At 43.7% G+C, this 18,248-nt stretch overlaps 1 protein-coding gene across 4 annotated transcripts in view; it reads left to right on the forward strand.

Moving 5' to 3' along the window:
- The window catches only part of ASAH2 (N-acylsphingosine amidohydrolase 2), an 86,178-nt gene that overhangs the window by 19,202 nt on the left and 48,728 nt on the right, over positions 1 to 18,248 (forward strand). For 3 of the 4 annotated variants that reach the window (XM_043987132.1, XM_043987134.1, XM_043987133.1), the window contains exons 3-7: positions 1,437 to 1,578; positions 3,814 to 4,079; positions 6,257 to 6,406; positions 14,142 to 14,318; positions 17,661 to 17,788. In XM_043987132.1, the coding sequence (XP_043843067.1) occupies positions 1,452 to 1,578; positions 3,814 to 4,079; positions 6,257 to 6,406; positions 14,142 to 14,318; positions 17,661 to 17,788 (848 nt within the window). In that variant the 5' untranslated portion in view covers positions 1,437 to 1,451. Of the gene's footprint in view, positions 1 to 1,436; positions 1,579 to 3,813; positions 4,080 to 4,892; positions 5,017 to 6,256; positions 6,407 to 14,141; positions 14,319 to 17,660; positions 17,789 to 18,248 lie in introns of those variants that run through there. The other variant, XM_043987135.1, reaches the window with a different exon arrangement.

The raw sequence follows: 18,248 nt of genomic DNA on the forward strand, positions 1-18,248 counted from the left end.
GTCATGCTGAGAATGTCATGATCTATAATGGCTTGAAAATATCATAGCTTGAAGCTTTTACTTTGAGTAGTAAACTCTCCAGTGCCTGTCATTTGTCCCAAGGTAGGGTGGATCTCGACAGATTAGGGTGGATGGTTGAGCAAGTCCATCCCTAGTGCTAGAAGAAAACAAAACCTCTTGGCCCATGACCTCATGATAAAGTCAGTGACACAGTGGGATGGGTGACAGATTCGGAATCAGAAGGTGTATGTTTGACTCCTGGCTTGACACTTATCCAGTATGTAGTCTGCGACAAGTTTTGTCTCCTGAGTTTCAGTTTCCTTCTTTGTAAAACTTGGGCATTGGGTCAGATGTTGTCATGGTTACAGCTTCCTTCAAAGGGTTCCTATGGTCCAACTGATAGAGCAGATTCAGTTAGCTTTGTTAGCTTGTATGGGTTTTATTTAAGGACACATGGAGGAGAGAGGAAGACTAACTGTCTCAAGCTGTCCTAAGATGTCATAGCTACATTGCATACTTCTGGCTTTGCAACACCTTACACTATGGGGAAATGATGTTTAGTGATGGGAATTTGCTCTGCACAAGTCAGGACTCCTCTTAGAGATGATGAATTCATGGTCCTTAACCCCTTCTCCCTAACACATCCACCACTTTTGGGGGGGGTGAGATTATGATTAAATTAGGACTCTAGATCAAGGATCACATGTAAATGAGATTTGCCTTGAACTGAACCTAATTCATTCTGAAAAGAGTTTTTTCTACCTTGGTTTCAAGTACCAGGCATGTTCCCAGGCTCAAATGATATGAGAAGGCTGAGACTCTTAGCACACACAAATTCCATAATGCCTCAGGTTCCTCATCAGTAAAATGAGGGGACTGGAAGTTGAGATAGCTGAAATTTGTAGAACACATTTGAGTTTGAAGCCCAAAGTTTGCAACAGATGACTTCTCTGTTCTCTTTCAGCTCAAAACCTGTAGTGTTTGGGCAGTGTCCTTAGTTTAATGAACACTTTTCACTTAGAGTGAAACGGTATATATTCTATGTATAAATTTTTACATGTTAGTCAATAGTCAACACATATTATTAAGTGCCTCCTATGTGTTTGGAACTGTTCTGAGTGCTGGGTTGTTTCCCCCCATTAGAATGTGACCTCCTTGAGAGCAGGACCATGGTTTTGTCTTTCTTTGAATCCCCAGGGCTTAGCACAGTGGCTGACACATAGTAAGGTCTTATACCTGCTTCTTGATTGAGTGGTTGACAGACAACGTGATTCAATCTGCTAACTTGAGGATGCCGGCCCCACTGGGAATCTCAGCCAGTTGGGGAGAGGGGTGGGTTCTTGGAGAGAACATATATTGGTTTGTGGCTGTAGTTGACATTCCTCTTTTGTCATTCCCTCCACGTTCCTTTCTCGATCCCTCTTCTCCTGCTGTAGTTCTGGAAGAGAGCAATGGCCAAGCGCACCTTCTCCAGCCTGGAGATCTTCTTAATTTTCCTCCTTTTGTTAATGACGGCGATCACAGTGGGCCTACTCAGTCTCCTCTTCATCACCAGTGGGATCTCAGAAGAATATAAAGGCAAGTGACATTCTGTCTCTAGATCCCTTGGGTGACCCCAGAGCACCAGACCTTGAAAAACCCAGGAGATCTGGGAACATGGAATAAGGGACTGATGCTGAACCACTGGGAGCTCCAAATGAACTGGGCAAGACCTGCCCACATGGGCAGCAGACTGGGAGGAGGGCTGGCTTTGGAGTTAGAGGGCTTGGGTTTCCAATCCCAGCCCTGCTGTTTACTTTTGTAGGACCTTGGGTGAGTCATTCCACCTTTTAAGACCTCAGTTTCCATCAGTAAAATAAAGGGATTGGGTATTGGGATAGCTGATATTTGGAGAGAATGTTCAAATTGCAAATTTGCTATACCTTAGAATCTCATCAGAGTCTATGAAGTATTTGTTATACTCCCATTTTACAGATGAAGAAATAGTCTCCGAGAAGTAAACTGGTTTTCCCACAGTCACACTGGCAAATGTCAGAGGCAAGATGTGAATCCAGGTATTCCTGACTCCAGGTCCAACACTCCAACCATTGAGAGACAATGCCTCTCATAGATAACACCCAACATTTCCCCCAGCTCTGTCTATGATATGTGGATACCAAAACTGCAGTTTGCTCTGCCTTTAAGGAGTCCTGATATTGTCCTTTTTTCCTCATGGACTGAATTTTCTGCATAAATAGTTCAGATTTTTACAGTATCTTCAGGTTTTTAAAATGCTCTGTTCACAAAACCACCCGAGGTAGACAGACAGCATGGTCTGGAGTTGCCCCTGTGACAATCTCAGTCAGATCATGTGTAATAAAAAAACCATTAAATGCGAAAAAAAGGGAAAGGTAGGAAGGGGTTAAGTTATGAAGGGCTCTCAATGCACAACAGAACATTTTGTATTTGATCCTGGATGTGATAGGGAGCTATTGGTGTTTGATGAGTGAGGTTATCTGTGTGACATGATTGGACCTGTGCTTTAGGAAAATCATTTTAGTGGCATAATGGTGGATGGACTAGAGGCAGACAGACCACCCCCTCCAGTAGCTACTTCAATAGTCCATGTGTGAGGGGATGCACCAGGGTGGGGGCAATGTCAGAGGAGAGAAGGGAGAAATCACAAAGGTAAAATTGGCATTAAAATGTGATTTCCTTGAAGGCAGGGTGTGTGTGTGTGTGTGTGTGTGTGTGTGTGTGTGTCCTTAGTGCTTAGCACAGCTGCTTGTTCATTCTAAGTACTTGCTAAATGATTGCTGACTGACTGACAAACTAGTTCCAATCTTGACTGGGGCACATACTAACTATGTCCTGGGCAGCTCCTTACTTACAAGTCACCAAGCAGGTGGGAAGAAGTTTTTCTCCTCAGATTTCCTCACCTTAATGACATCCAAGTCTGCCCTCTACCCGCTTTATCGGCCACTGTGTGGAAAGAAGTTTGTAAACCTCAGAATGAGACATGAACATGAGCTGTTGTTCCCCAGGGAGGTAGGGAAGGGGGGACATTGCTCAAAATATGCTTTGGAGTGGCTTTTAAGGTCTTGGAGATGGATTTGTGGAGAAGGCATGCTTGATAGAGGGAATGAGATGAGCAAATGTTGGAGGTGGGATTTGGCAAATTGTTTTCTGGGAAGGTGCAAATTGATTTGCTTTGATGGAGCGGAAGGACTAACTTCCTGAGCCACAGAAGACGAGTTTAATTGGGTGTGGGCTGAAGGAAAAGGGACCATAGCATTAGAGATATTGAAGCACAGGGGACCCCTCCCACCACTTATTTGTTTATTAACAGATGAGGAAATTTAGGCCCGAGGAAGTGAAATGACTTGGGATTGTAGCTCTAGAGTCAGGAGGTCCCTTGGAGGTCTTCGAGAGCAACCCCCTCGTTTTTCAGGGTAGGAAAATGAACCCCAAGGTGTTAAGTGACTTTCTCCATGTCGCACCGGCAGTAAGTGATGGAGCCAGATCTGAACCCAGATTGTCGGACTCCCTGGTACCCTCCTGTTTTCCTGGGGCTCGAGGAATAATCTACGACAATTTCTCATCTGAGAAATAAAAGATCTTGCTTGGCTCTGAGTTGGGTAAAATATTACATTGTTAATTGAATACCTGCAGTTATCACTCACCTGACTGGCTTTGATGTGAGAGATTATATAAAATCATAACTTGTGTGTCTCGTGTCCATGAGTCAACCATGGAGAAGGCTTAAATATTCACTCAGTGTTCACTGCAGCATGTTCCCTGCCATGTCTTGTTCTATATTTATTCTCTCAACAGGCCAAGGTTCTCTTACCACTCAGGGCCCTACGGTCTCTTCAACAGCCCAAGGTCTTCTATCCACCCAAGATCCTTCGGCCACCCAGGGCCCTATAAACCCCCAAGCATCTTCAACAACCCAAAGTCCTCCACCCAGTCAACAGCCTCCCGTCACCCAAGGTCTAACAACAACCACTCAAGGTCCTCCTCCATTCCAGAACTTCAGTGGCTACCATATTGGTGTTGGGCGAGCTGACTGCACAGGACAAGTGGCAGACATCCCCTTGGTAGGAATGCCCCATGCTGCTTGAAGACTTAATGCAGTGCCTCAGGGATATGACTTTGGTGGTAGGGTTATTCTCCCTATGCACAGAGATGGAACTGAGCTGGGACTGAAAAAATCATTAGCCTCTGGTAAACTGAGTGATGTCTTTCCAGATGTGCATGGGCAGCTTCTCAAGAGACAGACACAGTTTGTCAATGGGCCCAAATCGGATGCCTTTTTAGTCAAGTTGGATCTCCCAGGGGTTGTAGTAGAGCTCTCTGTTGAGAGTTCGGGGCCACTCCCAGGAAAGTGTGGGACTGTGTTAGATTGCATCCTCCATCAGCACACAGAAGGGCCCTTTTCTTTTACCTCTCTGAGGTCTATCACTGTGGACAGATTAATCCCAGAGTCCTAGAGTTGAGAGGGACCTCAGTGGCCATTGAGTTCAACCTGGTCCCGAGTAGTAATGAGTAATAACAGTAATTATAATAATAATGTTAACAACTAAGATGTGTACAGCACTGCAAAGTCTACAAAGTCCTTTATGTATCTCACAGTAATCCTTAGAGGTAGATGCTATTATGATTCCCATTTTACAGGTGAAGAAACTGAAGCCCAGAGCAGAGAAATGACTTTCCCAGGGCCACAGAGGTAGTAGACACCCAAGTGACTATTTGAACTCAAGTCTTACTGACTCTCAGTCAAGTGATCACTCCATTGTTCCAGCTAGCTGCCCAGAGTCCCTTCTAGAGCATCTCTGACAAATGGTTATCTGTTTTTTTCTTGGGACCTCTGGTGATGGGGATCCCACTACTTCTGAAGACAGTCTATTCTGCATAGGAAGAAATCTAGCTATTAATGGAAAAGTGGGAAAATCTCTTATTCACCATCGATTTCCTTGGAAAGTCAACCCATCATCCACTATTACATCTAAATATGTCACAGGAATCAAACAATCAGTAAGCATCTACTGAGAACCTCCTGTATGCCAGGTCCTGTGTCTGCTATGTGCTAGGGATACAAAGACCAAGATGAACAGTCCCTGACCTCAGGGAGTTTACATTCTATCCAGGTCGGGGCACATGCTAGATACAAGATGACAAGGATGGGGAGACCCTGGGAGGAGGAATCAGGGAAGATCTCATGTAAAAGATAGTGCTTGAAGCAGGTTTTGAAGGAAACCCCAGGGGATTGGCAATAATAATAAAAAAAACATAGTTGTCATGTCAGTAATACTTCATAGACATGATCTCATTTGGCTCTTACAAGATCCCTGCGTGGGTAGAAGGGGTTTTAAATATTCCCCTTTTACGGAGGAAGAAACTGGGACTCAGAGAAGTTAAGTGATTTCTGCAGAGTCACAAGGCTAGCAAGTATATGGAAGGAGATTCAAACCCAGCTCTTCTTGACTCTAAGTCCAGTGTCCTGATCATTATGCCACACTGCCTCTGGGGTGAATAGGTTTCTCCAGCAGCTTTCTCTTACTGCTTCCATTTAACTCTCTAAGCTGCAGAGGTTGTTGGTTGCAGCCTATATTAGAAAGGACCTGGGAATGTGGAGTCCGAGAAAGCACCACTTGTCAGGGGTAAAAACCAATCTGTTGTATAGATCATCATGAAGCAAATGGTGCTGTTTAATCTGAAGAAGAGGAGTCCTCGGGTGCCATGAGGTGGCACGGTGTATTGGATAGAGCTATGGGCTTGGCTTAGGAAGACCTGGCCTTAAATCCCACTTTGGATCCTCACTAAGTTATGTGATCTCTCTGTGCCTCAGTTTCTGCCTCTCTGACATGAGGAGGTCCGATTCAATGGCCTCTGTAGTCTCTTCGAGCTACATGTTCTGAAATCTTTGAAGAGCTGTCATGAGGAAGCACTGGAATTGTTCTACTTGGCTTTGAAAGGCAGAACTAGGAGTCACAAATGAAAGATGGAGAGAAGTAGATTTAGCGACTTAGCCTAAAGGAGAAAATCTTCTTAACAGCTTGAGCTGTCTCAAAAACCCCAGAATGTGCCATCTTGGGAGTCAGTGAATTCTCCATCATGGGATGTCTCAAAGGAGAACTGGCTCAGCCTTTAATGGAAATGGGGGATCCTTGTTCACATGGTTGGGTTGTGTGGTCTCTAGACTCTCATCCAAATCTGGATTCTTGGACTCTTTGGGTCTCCCAGCTGTGGGTAACTTGCTTCTGTTCCTCTCCAGATGGGCTATGCCAAGTCGGGCCAGACAGCTCAGGGGATTCTCACCCGCCTCTACAGCAGGGCTTTTGTCCTGGCTGAGCCAGATGCCTCCAAGCGAGTGGTGTTTGTCAGCATCGACATTGGTATGGTGTCCCAGCGAGTCAGGCTCGAGGTAAGAAAATATCCCAGTTTAAGAAGAAGGAAAATGAGTATATTATTTTTCCATAGGGTTTCCTTTCAAATTGAAGCTAGACAAGGTTCAGCTTTGAGTGGGCATTTCTTGGGAACTAAATTCCATGAGACATGAGACACGCATAGACTATCTAACAGTTAACCAAAGGAGGTCTGCTTAGCTATAACTGGGAAAGGATGCTCAGCAAGGGTCCAGTATTGGTTCAGCTGGTTGTGGCACTGTCATCTCCACATGGAAACCTGTCTGATGTGTATGTGACTTGCATGGCCCCGAGACATCCACCATATCTGAGGGGCGCTAGTGTCTTCTGTGCTTTCAAGAAACTAGGAAGCTGACCCAATGGCTTGATCCTTGGCCCTCTAGACCAGGTGGCAAACAAAGTGGTCTTCTGACTCTGTGTGGCCCATAATACTCCAGAACTAAAGCCCGAACCAGATTAAAATGTAATTGGGAAACATTTAACAAAATAAATAAAAACACAATAGAATGTAGATAATGTTAACGTGTGGTTTTCTAAGAAAATATGTGCCAGTGAGGATACTTATATAGGGTTTAGTATCTCCCCCCACTTTCTATTGGAATTTGACCAAGTCTCAGGAATAGCTTTCTTCCTTTAAAAGCAACAGCAACAACATCAAACTAGTCTAACCTGACAAGGACCGTGGTAGACACTGATCCTACCACAGGCACATTGACCTGTAGCAGCAGTGGGTGCTTCAAAATACCTGGGTATTCTATTTATCTCTAACCAATCATTCAGTTAATAAGCAGTTTTAGGTATCTCTAATGTACTAAGCACTGTGCTAAGTGCAAAAGTGAAAGTCTTTGCCTTCAAATTTGTATTCTAATGGGGCAGACACTTATACAAATCTAAGTATACACATGGTACATATCATCCAATCAACCAGCAAGTATTAAACACTTACTATGTGGAACACAAAACCAAAAAGAAGCAGTAACCCAGGCAGGGGAAGGTATTTACCCAAGGTCACACAGCTAGTATGTCGCAGAGGAGAAATTTAATCTTAGGTGCTCTGACTCCAAATTTTACACTCTTTCCACTGAATTCCAATCTGGGCTGGTGCCTCTGTGAGTCTTGGCATAAAGGGTCTTAGCCACTCCCCTCTAGCTCTGAAATTCTATGTTCTATGAGTCAAAGACTTGGTGAATTACATGGCAAAATCTGTGGAATTGCAGATCAGAGATGAATTCTAAGGTAGTAACGCAGGAGGCTGAGGAAGTCAGGTTGTGTTGCAGCTCTTCCCAAGATGCTCAAGTCAACCAGCCCACTCTGGGGCAGACTCTGTGCTAAGCACTTAGGATACAAGGAAAGACAAAGGTATCGCCCCTCTCTTCAAGGGTCTCAGTGTCTAATGGGGGAAGACAAGCATGCAAGCGATTGTGAACAAACAAGATATAAAAAGAATGAATAAACTAGAGCTCATCAACAGAGCAAAGGCACGAGAATTAAGAGGAGATCGAGAGAGGCTTCTTGTAGAAGACAAGGTTTCAGCTGGAACTAGAAGGAAGTTAGGGAAGCCAGGAGGTAGCGATGAGAAGGAAGAGATTTCTAGGCGTGAAAAACTGCCCGGAGTCAAGAGGTGGTGGAGTGTTTTGTCCAGGAGCAACAAGGAGCTTGGAGCCTTCCACGCTGTGGGACTCCTTGAATTCTATAGAATGCCAAACATATCAGTGATGGCCATCCTTCTTTTATCTACTTTTTTTTTGCCAGACCATTGATTTTGTGGGAAAGTGATTATAAGGAAATGCCCTTTGCCCCTGCAGGGCTATATCTTCTCTGCAGCCCATGGTCTTAGAGAATTATTCAGGGGAATTGAGAAGTGAAGTGACTTGACTCTCCCAATGTGACACTCCCAGTATGGGTAAGAAGCAGGACTTGAAAGATGTATTTGCCTTCAGATGCTTCTGCTAAGTGAGAGAGACAGAGGGATGGAGAGAAACTAGAAATATATTTTTTAAAATTATCATAAAAGTATTTTATTGTTTTCCAGTTACATTAAAGATAGTTTTCAACATTGGTTTTCATAAGATTTTTAGTTCCAAATTTCTCTCCCTCTCCCCTCCCCAAGACAGAAAGCAACCTGATATAGGTTATATATGTACAATCACATTAAACATATTTCTGCATTAGCATGTTGTGAAAGAAGAATCAGAACACAGGAGAAAAACCTCAAAAAAGGAAAAAAACAGAAAGTAGAAATAGTATGGTTCAATCTGCATTCAAAATCCATAGTTCTTGGGGCAGCTAGGTGGCACAGTGGATAGAGCACTGGCATTGGATTCAGGAGGACCCGAGTTCAAATCTGGTCTCAGATGCTTAACACTTACTAGCTGTGTGACCTTGGGCAAATCACTTAACTCCAATTGCCTCACTCAAACAAACAAACAACCCCGCCCCCCCAACAAAGCAAAACACAGAAACCACAGTTCTTTTTTATGAATGTGGAGAACATTTTCCATGATGAGTTCTTTGGAATTGTCTTAGATCATTGCATTGCCGAGAAGAGCCAGGTCTATCACAGCTTTTCATCACATAATGTTGTTGTTACTGTGTACAATGTTCTCCTGGTTCTGTTCACTTCACTCAGCATCAGTCCACTTAAGTCTTTCCAGGTTTTTCTGTAATCTGTCTGCTCATCATTTCTTACAGCACAATAGTATTCCATCACATTCATAGACCGCAACTTGTTAGAGTCATTCCCCAATTGATGGGCATTCTCTCAACTTCCAATTCTTTGCCACCATAAAGAGAGCTGCTATAAATATTTTTGTACATGTGGATTCTTTTCCCTTTTCTTTGATCTCTTTGGGATAAAAACCTAGTAGTGGTGTTGCTGCATCAAAGGGTATGTTGTAAAAAAAATAAATAAAATTTAAACTTAAATTAAAAAAAAGGGTATGCTGTGACATTTAAAACTTAATGTGGTGGCCTATTTCTGTCCCAAGTGTAGGAAAAATTAGCTGGGGTTTCTAATATATTTGTTACTTAGAAATTAGAGGCTACTGCACCAGTTTTGGGGCATTAAGCATTTCTCAAAGTATATTAGATATTAGTAAAGAGAGAACACGTGCCTCTGAAAGATACGAAAGCCTAGAGAAGAGAACAAAGGGAGAACCCTAGAGGGCTGCATCTGCACTCACCCATTTCTGGCACCCAAGAGGAAGTTCCTGTCCCTATCACAGCAGAAACTACCTGTGGTCTGCAAGAGAGCCCGTCCCTATGCACCACTCCAAGCTAATTGGTTGGTAGCATTCACGTCCATTGATTGGCATGACTTGAAAGTGGTCTTAAGTTAGTTAACTTCCTTTAGGTAATTAGGGAGATTGATCCACATTTCCTTTGAAATTCTCCTGACTCTGGGCTGGCCCTGAGTTCCTGTGTGTGTGTGTGTGTGTGGTCTGAGTCCCCAAACCCCATTATTTTCTCACAATGCACAGTCCCATAGCCTTTTGGTCTTAGTTCCAAATTGCTCTCCAGAATGGATGGATCAGTTCACAGCTCCACCAACAATGCATTAGTGTTTCATTTTCCCACAGTTTCTCCAACATTTATTATTTTCCTTTTTTTATGTTAGCCAATCTGATAGGTGTGAGGTGGTACCTCAGAGTCATTTTAATTTGCATTTCTCTAATCAATAGTGATTTAGAACATTTTTTCATATGGCAATAGCTTTGATTTCTTCATCTGAAAACTGCCTGTTCACATCTTTGGACCATTTCTTAGTTGGGGAATGACTTGCATTCTTATAAATTTGATTTAGTTACCTATATATTTTAGAAATGAGACCTTTATCAGAAACACTGGCTGTAAAAAATTATTTCCCAGCTTTCTTCTTCCCTTCTGACTAGACATGTTTGTGTATTATAGTTAAGTTTGTAAAGAAAATTTAAAATGAGGAATGAGATCTAGATTATAGTCTCTGTTCTGTCCCATTGTGCCCATGGGCAAGTTCCTTCACCTCTTTCTGCCTCAGTTTCCTACTCTGTAAAATGAAGGGGTGGCCAGGATGACTTTTAAAGTGAATGCAACTCCATCTTCCTATGCTTTCCAGTCTTACAAGGATGGTTCACATCCCTCATTTGGAGGTTTTTGGGATTTTACTCACAGATTTAGTCGAGAATGTTCCTTGGCAGGAGTTTTCCCTCCCCTGAGAGCAGTGGGCAGGACAGACTCTGACAAACGAGTGAATGAGTATTTTCAAAAGAGCAATTCTGCCACTTGGTACAGGAGGTGGAGAACAGAGTCTTTTGTGTGCTGTGAAATACGTGAAGAAGAGGAAATTAGCTCCCTCAAACATGGAATGAACATTACTCACTGGGCAAGACCCCTGTGTGTGGTGTTGGGGTTGTTACAAAGAAGCTGACCCTTAAGGAGGCTGTCCTGCCTTGAGTCATGTTGTGCATAGCCTGGAGGAGCCTTGGGAGAAGCTAAGGATTCTAGGAAGGTGACTGGAAAAGGAAATAAATTTCAGGCTTAAGAAAAAGCAGCCAGGACAAAGAACAGTGGGAAGGCTAATTTGGCAGGAATACTGAATTCTTGTAACATGTCTGGAAAGGCTGGCTGGAGTTACATTGTGAAGATTGGGATACCATCAGGCAGGAGTCATCTTATCCAACTCCCTTCTTTTAAGGAGAAGAAAACAGAGGCTTCCTCCAGGTGGAACAGCTCACCAGTGACCTTGAACTCAGGTCTTTTCTCTCCAAGCCTAGGTCCTTTCATTCTGATGGCTTCACACTCAACCTGGAACATTGGGGCAAGCCTCATTTTACTTACCCAAAGTCCCGTGCTCACAAGGAATCTTTCCTCAGCCTCTCTCCCAAGGCATAAATAGTTCATTAGTTATATAATCATCCTCATAAAGAATTTTGCAGCTTCAGGACTCTTGGCAGAGAATCTACCTCAAGCTGTTGAATGGAATTATTAAAAAGAAAATGTTCCTCATGCATGATGCCAGTTTGGGAGAGAACAGGAAAATATTTCATACCTGAAAGGTCTGAAACTGAAAAACCATGATGTAGAAAATATACACTGGATACTTTGCTCTTAGCTCAAGGAACTGGGGTTTGGCACCTCTAGGGCCCTCTTTTCAGAGATTGATTAACTCCCAGTTATCTTGGGTTTTTAATTTCTCCAGTTACTTTCCCCAAAGTTTACTAAGTCTGACTTTTGCTTACAAGTTACCTTTATTCCAGAAGTTACAGCTTACTAAAACATTTCCATGTTGTGTTTTTGGCCTTTTTGTTGTGTTTTGCTGTTTTCCCATCCATCCTTCCATCTAATCATCCATCCATCCATCCATGCATCCATCCATCCATCCATCCATCCATCCATCCATCCATCCATCCATCCATCCATCCATCCATCCATCCATCCATCCATCCATGTATTCATCCTTCCATTCAATTATTCATCCATCTGTAATTCTTGCCTTTTTTAATAGTCAAAAGGTATACACTTGGCACCACTTTCATCTCCAAATCTTATATAATTTAAAATCTTTGAGAAAAATTGGGTTCCACCATTAACCAATAGCATCATCTCAGCTTGGTAAACCGTAAACTCCTCAAGGGCAAGGAGCGCTTTGCTTTGTATCCTCAGGGCACAACACGAGGTCTGGCCAAAGTAGGTGTTTAATAAATGCTTGTTGATTGATTGACCCCACATTAGTTCTGGAGTCAGAGAAGCAGGTTCAAATCCTCTGTCTGACATTCACAGTGTGACTTTGGGGAAGTTACTTCATCTCTTCAAGCCTGTGTGTCTAATCTTTTGAAGAATTGAGGGGATTATGTTATAGGGCCCCAGAGATCCCTACTAGCTCAAACTTGGAGCTTCTGGGATCTCTTCTGCAAATTCCCTTCCTGGATTTGCCTCCTATTGTAGTAATGTTGGCCAAAGGCTTGTGTCTGTTGCCTTAGAGAAAACAAGAGAGCACTGTAGCTTTCATGGTACTGTGAGGCTAGATCCTCAGTGCTTGTATTCAGACATGCCTCGTCCGAAGTAGAATTAGAGGAGGGAGGTGTGGGGTAAGACGGAGAGGTCAGAAGAATGGAGTTAGAGGCATGAAGGCATCCATATGTGAACTTATAATATAGGACTAAATACAATATCTGTCTACCTGCCTGTCTATCCATTTCTATCACACAAATGCCCTGGAATAACGAAGAAATACTTACTGAAAATATTGGGGTGAATTTGAGTGTAGGTGAAGCAGAGGAATGCTGGTGAGCATGGTCAAGTTCTTTCCCTTTCCTTCCAAGCCAATGTTGTTGTTATTGTTGGTGATGATAACAATAACAATAATAATAATAAAAAAGCTTATTAATATGAGCTTTCCAAAGGTTTACAAAGACCTTTCTGCATAATTCTGGCCAGAAAAATCATATGGTGTCATAGTTTCTGAGCTTGAAAGGACATCTGAGGCCTCCTAACTGAACCCTCCCATTTTATAGCTGAGGCCAAGAATGGTGAATTGATTTTCTGAAGGTCAGACAGGAAGTGAAGAAGGACCTCAGACTTCAAGTCTAGCTGTTTTTTCCTTCAATTCAGCAAACATTTTTAAAGCATCTATTGTGTGAAACAGTATATTGTAATGTTTAGATCTCTGGATGTAGAGACAGGAAGACTGGGTTTGGACCCTGTCTTAGACACTGACTGTGTAACCCTGGACAAGTCACTTAACCTTTATGAGCCTCAGTTTCCCCATATGTAATAATGAAAGGCTAGACTTGACCTCTTCAGTCTCTTTTAGTTCTAAATCTACAATTCTATGTATGCAGCACCGGGGGTACACGACAAAAAAAAAAAAAGAAATAATCTTTATGCATAAGAAACTCATAGTCTGGGGAAAGGGGTGCCCAAGTACAGCATGTGACCCCAGAGCTGGCAGGTACTCCTGCAGTCATAAGTCTTCTGGTTCCTTAGGCCTGAGCATTCCTGACTAGCTCAGCAGTTCCTTGGGACTGAACTGAGATTCGTTTCCAGGACCAGTTCTATGTTGTGTTTCAGTGGCATAATATAAATGGGAGGTGGGAGGATAGGACTGTTCTGAGTCACAGAGGATGGGCTTGGCAGCTTCAGTGGGGACCTCTTCCAGCCTCAGTGAGGCTGTAGGCAAATTGGTCCTGACTCTCCCCTACCCCATGTTGGCCAATGTGCCTAATGTCGCTAGACCTTTCATGCTTGCCCCAGGCCCCTTTCTTCCCTATCTGTGGGGTTTTTACAATCTTACTGAATATAAATGCCCAAGGGGACCTCAATAATTGGATTGGCTGGTTGATTGATTAAAAGTGTGGCCGTGGAGAGAGAGGACGGCGTAGTGCAAAGAGCCTTGGATTGGGAGTCCGAAGACCCAGTTCTGACCCCTGTGACCTTGGACAAGTCATTTAATTGTCTTAATTGTGCCAGAATTTCCTTACCTGAAAAGTGGGGACAATGATCCTCTGACACCCATGATTATGTGAGGAAGGCACCTTGTCATCCTTAAGGCCTCTGGGGAGAGAAGCTTCCAGGATTATCTTTTGGGTCCCATCTCAGTGATTTCAGGGACCTTGTTCCCTTGTTTATAGAGCACCAGGAAGACCCCTCCCCTAAAAGAGGGGCTCCTCAGGATGTTGTTTTGGGGGTGAAGAACACAAACTCCTCCCGCCCCCACTCATTTGTGATGTCCCTCCTGTGTTGTCTTTTGCTGTGAAGGTGCTGAAGAGATTGCAGAGTAAATATGGCGACCTGTACACCCAGGAGAACGTGGTCCTGAGCGGCACTCACACTCACTCGGGGCCCGCCGGCTATTTCCAGTACACCATCTTTGTGCTTTCCAGTGGAGGATTTAGCAAAAGGACTTTTGAGTTCATTGTGGATGGCATCGTGAAGGTGGGTAAGGGCTGCCAGGGTCTGCTCTCACCTGGGTCCTCCCCTCCCTTCCTTTCCCTCATTGCCTCCTCCTTCTGAAGCAGAAGACTGCTGCTGAGTTGTATAGGTGGAGGGACGTTTTCACACTGGAAGTTCCCCACACTGATGACATCACAGGCCCATCCCCGAAGTGGGGGGAGGGGAGAGGGAAGACTGTGGGATTATCTAGGCCAGCTTCCTCATATTATAGATAAGGGAGGGACCTACCTAGGGTCACCCATCTAATAGGTGACAGAGCTGGGATTTGAACCCAGCTCTCCGGAACCCAGCTCAGATGCTCATTCTTCTCTGCTTGTGTCAGCTGGGGGGGGGGGAGGGGATGACTGACTCATGGAACCTGGGCTAGATTTGGAGGGTTTGGCTTACTTAGGTCACAGGTATGAATTATGAGGCAGATACGCAGAGGCCAGGTCCAAAGGGCATTTACCGAGCGTTCACTAGAGCTAGGTGGCTCAGTGGATAGAGCGCTGGACCTGGAGTCAGGAAGATCTGAGTTCAAATCTGGTCTCAGATATTCACTAACTGTGCGACCCTGGGCAAGTCACTTAACTTATATTTGCCTTAATCTACCGGAGAAGGAAACGGCAAACTATCCCAACATTTTTACCAAGAAAACCTCATGGATGGTATTGGGGTCATGAAGAATCAGACACGACTGAACAACAAGGTGCCAGGCACAAGTGGAAAGTGGCTGTCCCTGCCTTCCAGGAGCTTACACTTGAATGGGGAATGACCAGGCATAGAAGGGAGCTGGGAGTTGAGGAGGGGTGGAGAAGGTACATGAGAGTTAGCTGAGGAGCCTGGAGAGGGAGGAAGCAGTGAACATGGTGGGCCTGGGTCCTTCCTTCTCCCTTGGCAGCTAGTCCGTGGGCAGCTGGAGCACAAGCCTTCAGAACTTTCCCTACTTCCTAACCTCCACCCAGCTTCTGTTCCTGAGCTTCGGAAAGCCAGGACTGGGCACTTCTGTGGGGTGAGAGGGGGATAGTGAGGGGCCCACATATTCTCAGAATTGCAGGAGACTGCAGAGGAATCCCCAGAATGAGATCCTGGGTCTCGAGTTGGAAGAGACATCGGAGGCCGCCTAGTTCAATCTCTCCTTTTTCATATGAACAAACTAAGGTGGGGAGTATGACTGACCCAAGGTCACACAGCTAGCTTTAGTGGTAGATGAGCCTGGAGCATTATGATTCCACTCTGTGCCTTCCATTTTTGAATGACTCTTATTGTCATTGAGAAGAAAGTTGGTATATTGGATAGAGAGCTGGCCTTGAAACCAGAAAGATCTGGCTTCAAATCCTGCTTCTGACTCATAAAGGCCCTGTGACCCTGAACCATTCACTCATTTACTTGCTGCTCCAGGCAATTCTAAGACAAGAAATTACAGTTCTGACCTATTCTAGCAGTTCCTGATACAATGAAATCACAGTCCCATGCCATGTCCCTACCTCAGTATTAGGAAACTCTAACTTATATGATGTCAAATCTGCCTCGTTGCACCTTCTACTCTCTGCTCATAACTCTGGCCTTGGAGTCCAATTAGAGCAAGTTTACTTAATTATTCTTCCTCTGGCACAGCCACTGTGTTCCCTGTGTCTTCTCTCCAGGCTCCACATTCCCAGTCCATTCAGCCAAGGCGCCTGCGCCTCAATTCCTAGTTCTTCACCCCCTTTTCCCAATGACTGGATGACCCCTTGGGAATATTGTGGAGTGAATTCTGCTCTGATGTGGTTTGGACCAGGTGGCTCCTTTAATAATAATGATAATGATGATAACAATAGCTGGTAGTTACACAGCACCTTCTAGTTTACAAAGCGCTTTATTCACATTATCTCATTAAATCCTCACAACAACCCTGGGAGGTAGGTGCTATTATTATCCCCATTTTACAGTTGAGGAAATTGAGGCAAATAGAAGTTAAGTGACTTGCTCAAGGTCGCATAGCTAGTAAGTGTCTGAGGCTAGATTTGAATTCAAGTCTTCCTAATTCTAGACCCAGAACTATGTACTATACCAGCAAGCTTCTTTACTGTAGGGTTTCCTTAACATAAAAATATGTTAGTGGGGCTATTACAAGAAATATCTCTGGTATCTTTGCTGGATTTTAACTTCTTACCAATGGGGGCTCCATTTTGATGATACAATGTCATTTTATTAGCTGCCGAAGGAAGCTTCAATAAAGCCACATCAACTTTCAGAGTCAGACTAACAGACAGATAGAGGAAAAGATGATTAGGTAGATAGATGGAAGATTATATAGGTAGATTGGTGGATAAATCGATAGGAAAGATGGATGATAAATAGAAAAAGAGAGAGAGGAACATGGGGAGAGAGAGATAGTGAACATTAAATAAGAGCTTAGGATGTGCTAGACACTGAGCTAAGCAGTAGGAATAGAAATACAAGCAAATGAAACAGTTGCTATCCTTAAGGAACGTATTTCTTTCTTTCTTTTCTTTTTTTTTGCGTAGGGCAATGAGGGTTAAGTGACTTGCCCAGGGTCACACAGCTAGTAAGTGTCAAGTGTCTGAGGCCGGATTTGAACTCAGGTACTCCTGAATCCAGGGCCGGTGCCTTATTTACTGTGCCACTTAGCTGCCCCCAGGAACGTATTTCTTAATGGAAAATAGAACATCTAAAGTGAAGCTAGGAGTGTGTGTGTGCACACACACACATGTGTGCATAGGTATGCCTGTGGCAGGATGGTATAGATGACTGGAAAGTGACTTGCTCTAGAAACACATCCTGAGGCTGAATGTCCTAATTTTCCATGTTATTCTCACTTTCATGCCTCATTTTTGAGGAAAATTTAGTGTCCAAAGATTAGCACTTTTCACCTTTTACATATTGAGGTAAGCATGGTGAGCTTTCATGTAAGATTGGTTTCAAGTCCCTTTCTCAATACTTTGTATCTTTGTGACCCTGGGAAAGTCACTTCATCTTGCTGAGCCCCAGTTTCCTCCTCTGGAATATGAGGATATTACTACTTATAGCCTCAGTCTCACAGGATTGTTATGAGGACAGTACTTGGAATGATAGAAAGAAAACTGTTTTAGCATCAGACATCTGAGTTGGAGCTGTCCAGCATGGCAGCTAAGTAGCTGTGTGACCTTGATCAGGCCTTAGCACCTCAGTTTCCTCATTTGTAAAATGGATGCAAGCAGACCTGCTCTGTCTTACCTTCTTCTGTTCCGGAAATAAAGATTTTTTTTGTTTGCAAACATTAAAGAGCCATGGAAATGTGCATCATTCTCATTATCATCATTAATTAGTTTCCCATTGTTGCCTTTTCCTTTACAAACTCAGAGCATTGATTTGGCACATAGAAACATGAAGCCAGGAAAGATCTTTGTCAATAAGGGAAATGTGGAAGGCGTTCAGATCAACCGGAGTCCTTATTCTTACCTGCAGAATCCACAATCTGAAAGAGACAGGTAAGGTGGAAAATGTGGAAACTAGAATGACAGAAAAACAAAAACCTCCCACAGTATGATAAACACATTATTACCTCGAGGATAACATGAAGCTGCTGCCTCAGTTTGGCTTTTGAAGGTCTGCATACACTGGCTCCAACTCATCTTTCCAGCCTCAGTGGACATTTCTCCCCTTTTTGCATGTGGCAATCCTGTCAAGCTGGCCTTCTCTCTCTTCCTTTTACATGAAACTTCATCTCCTGTATCTATGCTCAGGCCATCTCTCATGCCTAGAATGCTCTTCCTCTTCACCCCCTCCTCACAGAACCTATCTCTTCCTTCAAGACACAAGTTAAGCCCAATTTTCTACACTCGGTGTACTCATGACATCAGGAAATAGTCTTCCTCTTCAGGCTGGGGACACCAGTACTATATTCCCCTTTATCACAGCTTCAGCAATGAGATCTTCAGAAACACAACT

This window comes from Dromiciops gliroides, chromosome 2, assembly GCF_019393635.1.
Source record: "Dromiciops gliroides isolate mDroGli1 chromosome 2, mDroGli1.pri, whole genome shotgun sequence".
In the NCBI taxonomy this organism is placed as follows: domain Eukaryota; kingdom Metazoa; phylum Chordata; class Mammalia; order Microbiotheria; family Microbiotheriidae; genus Dromiciops; species Dromiciops gliroides.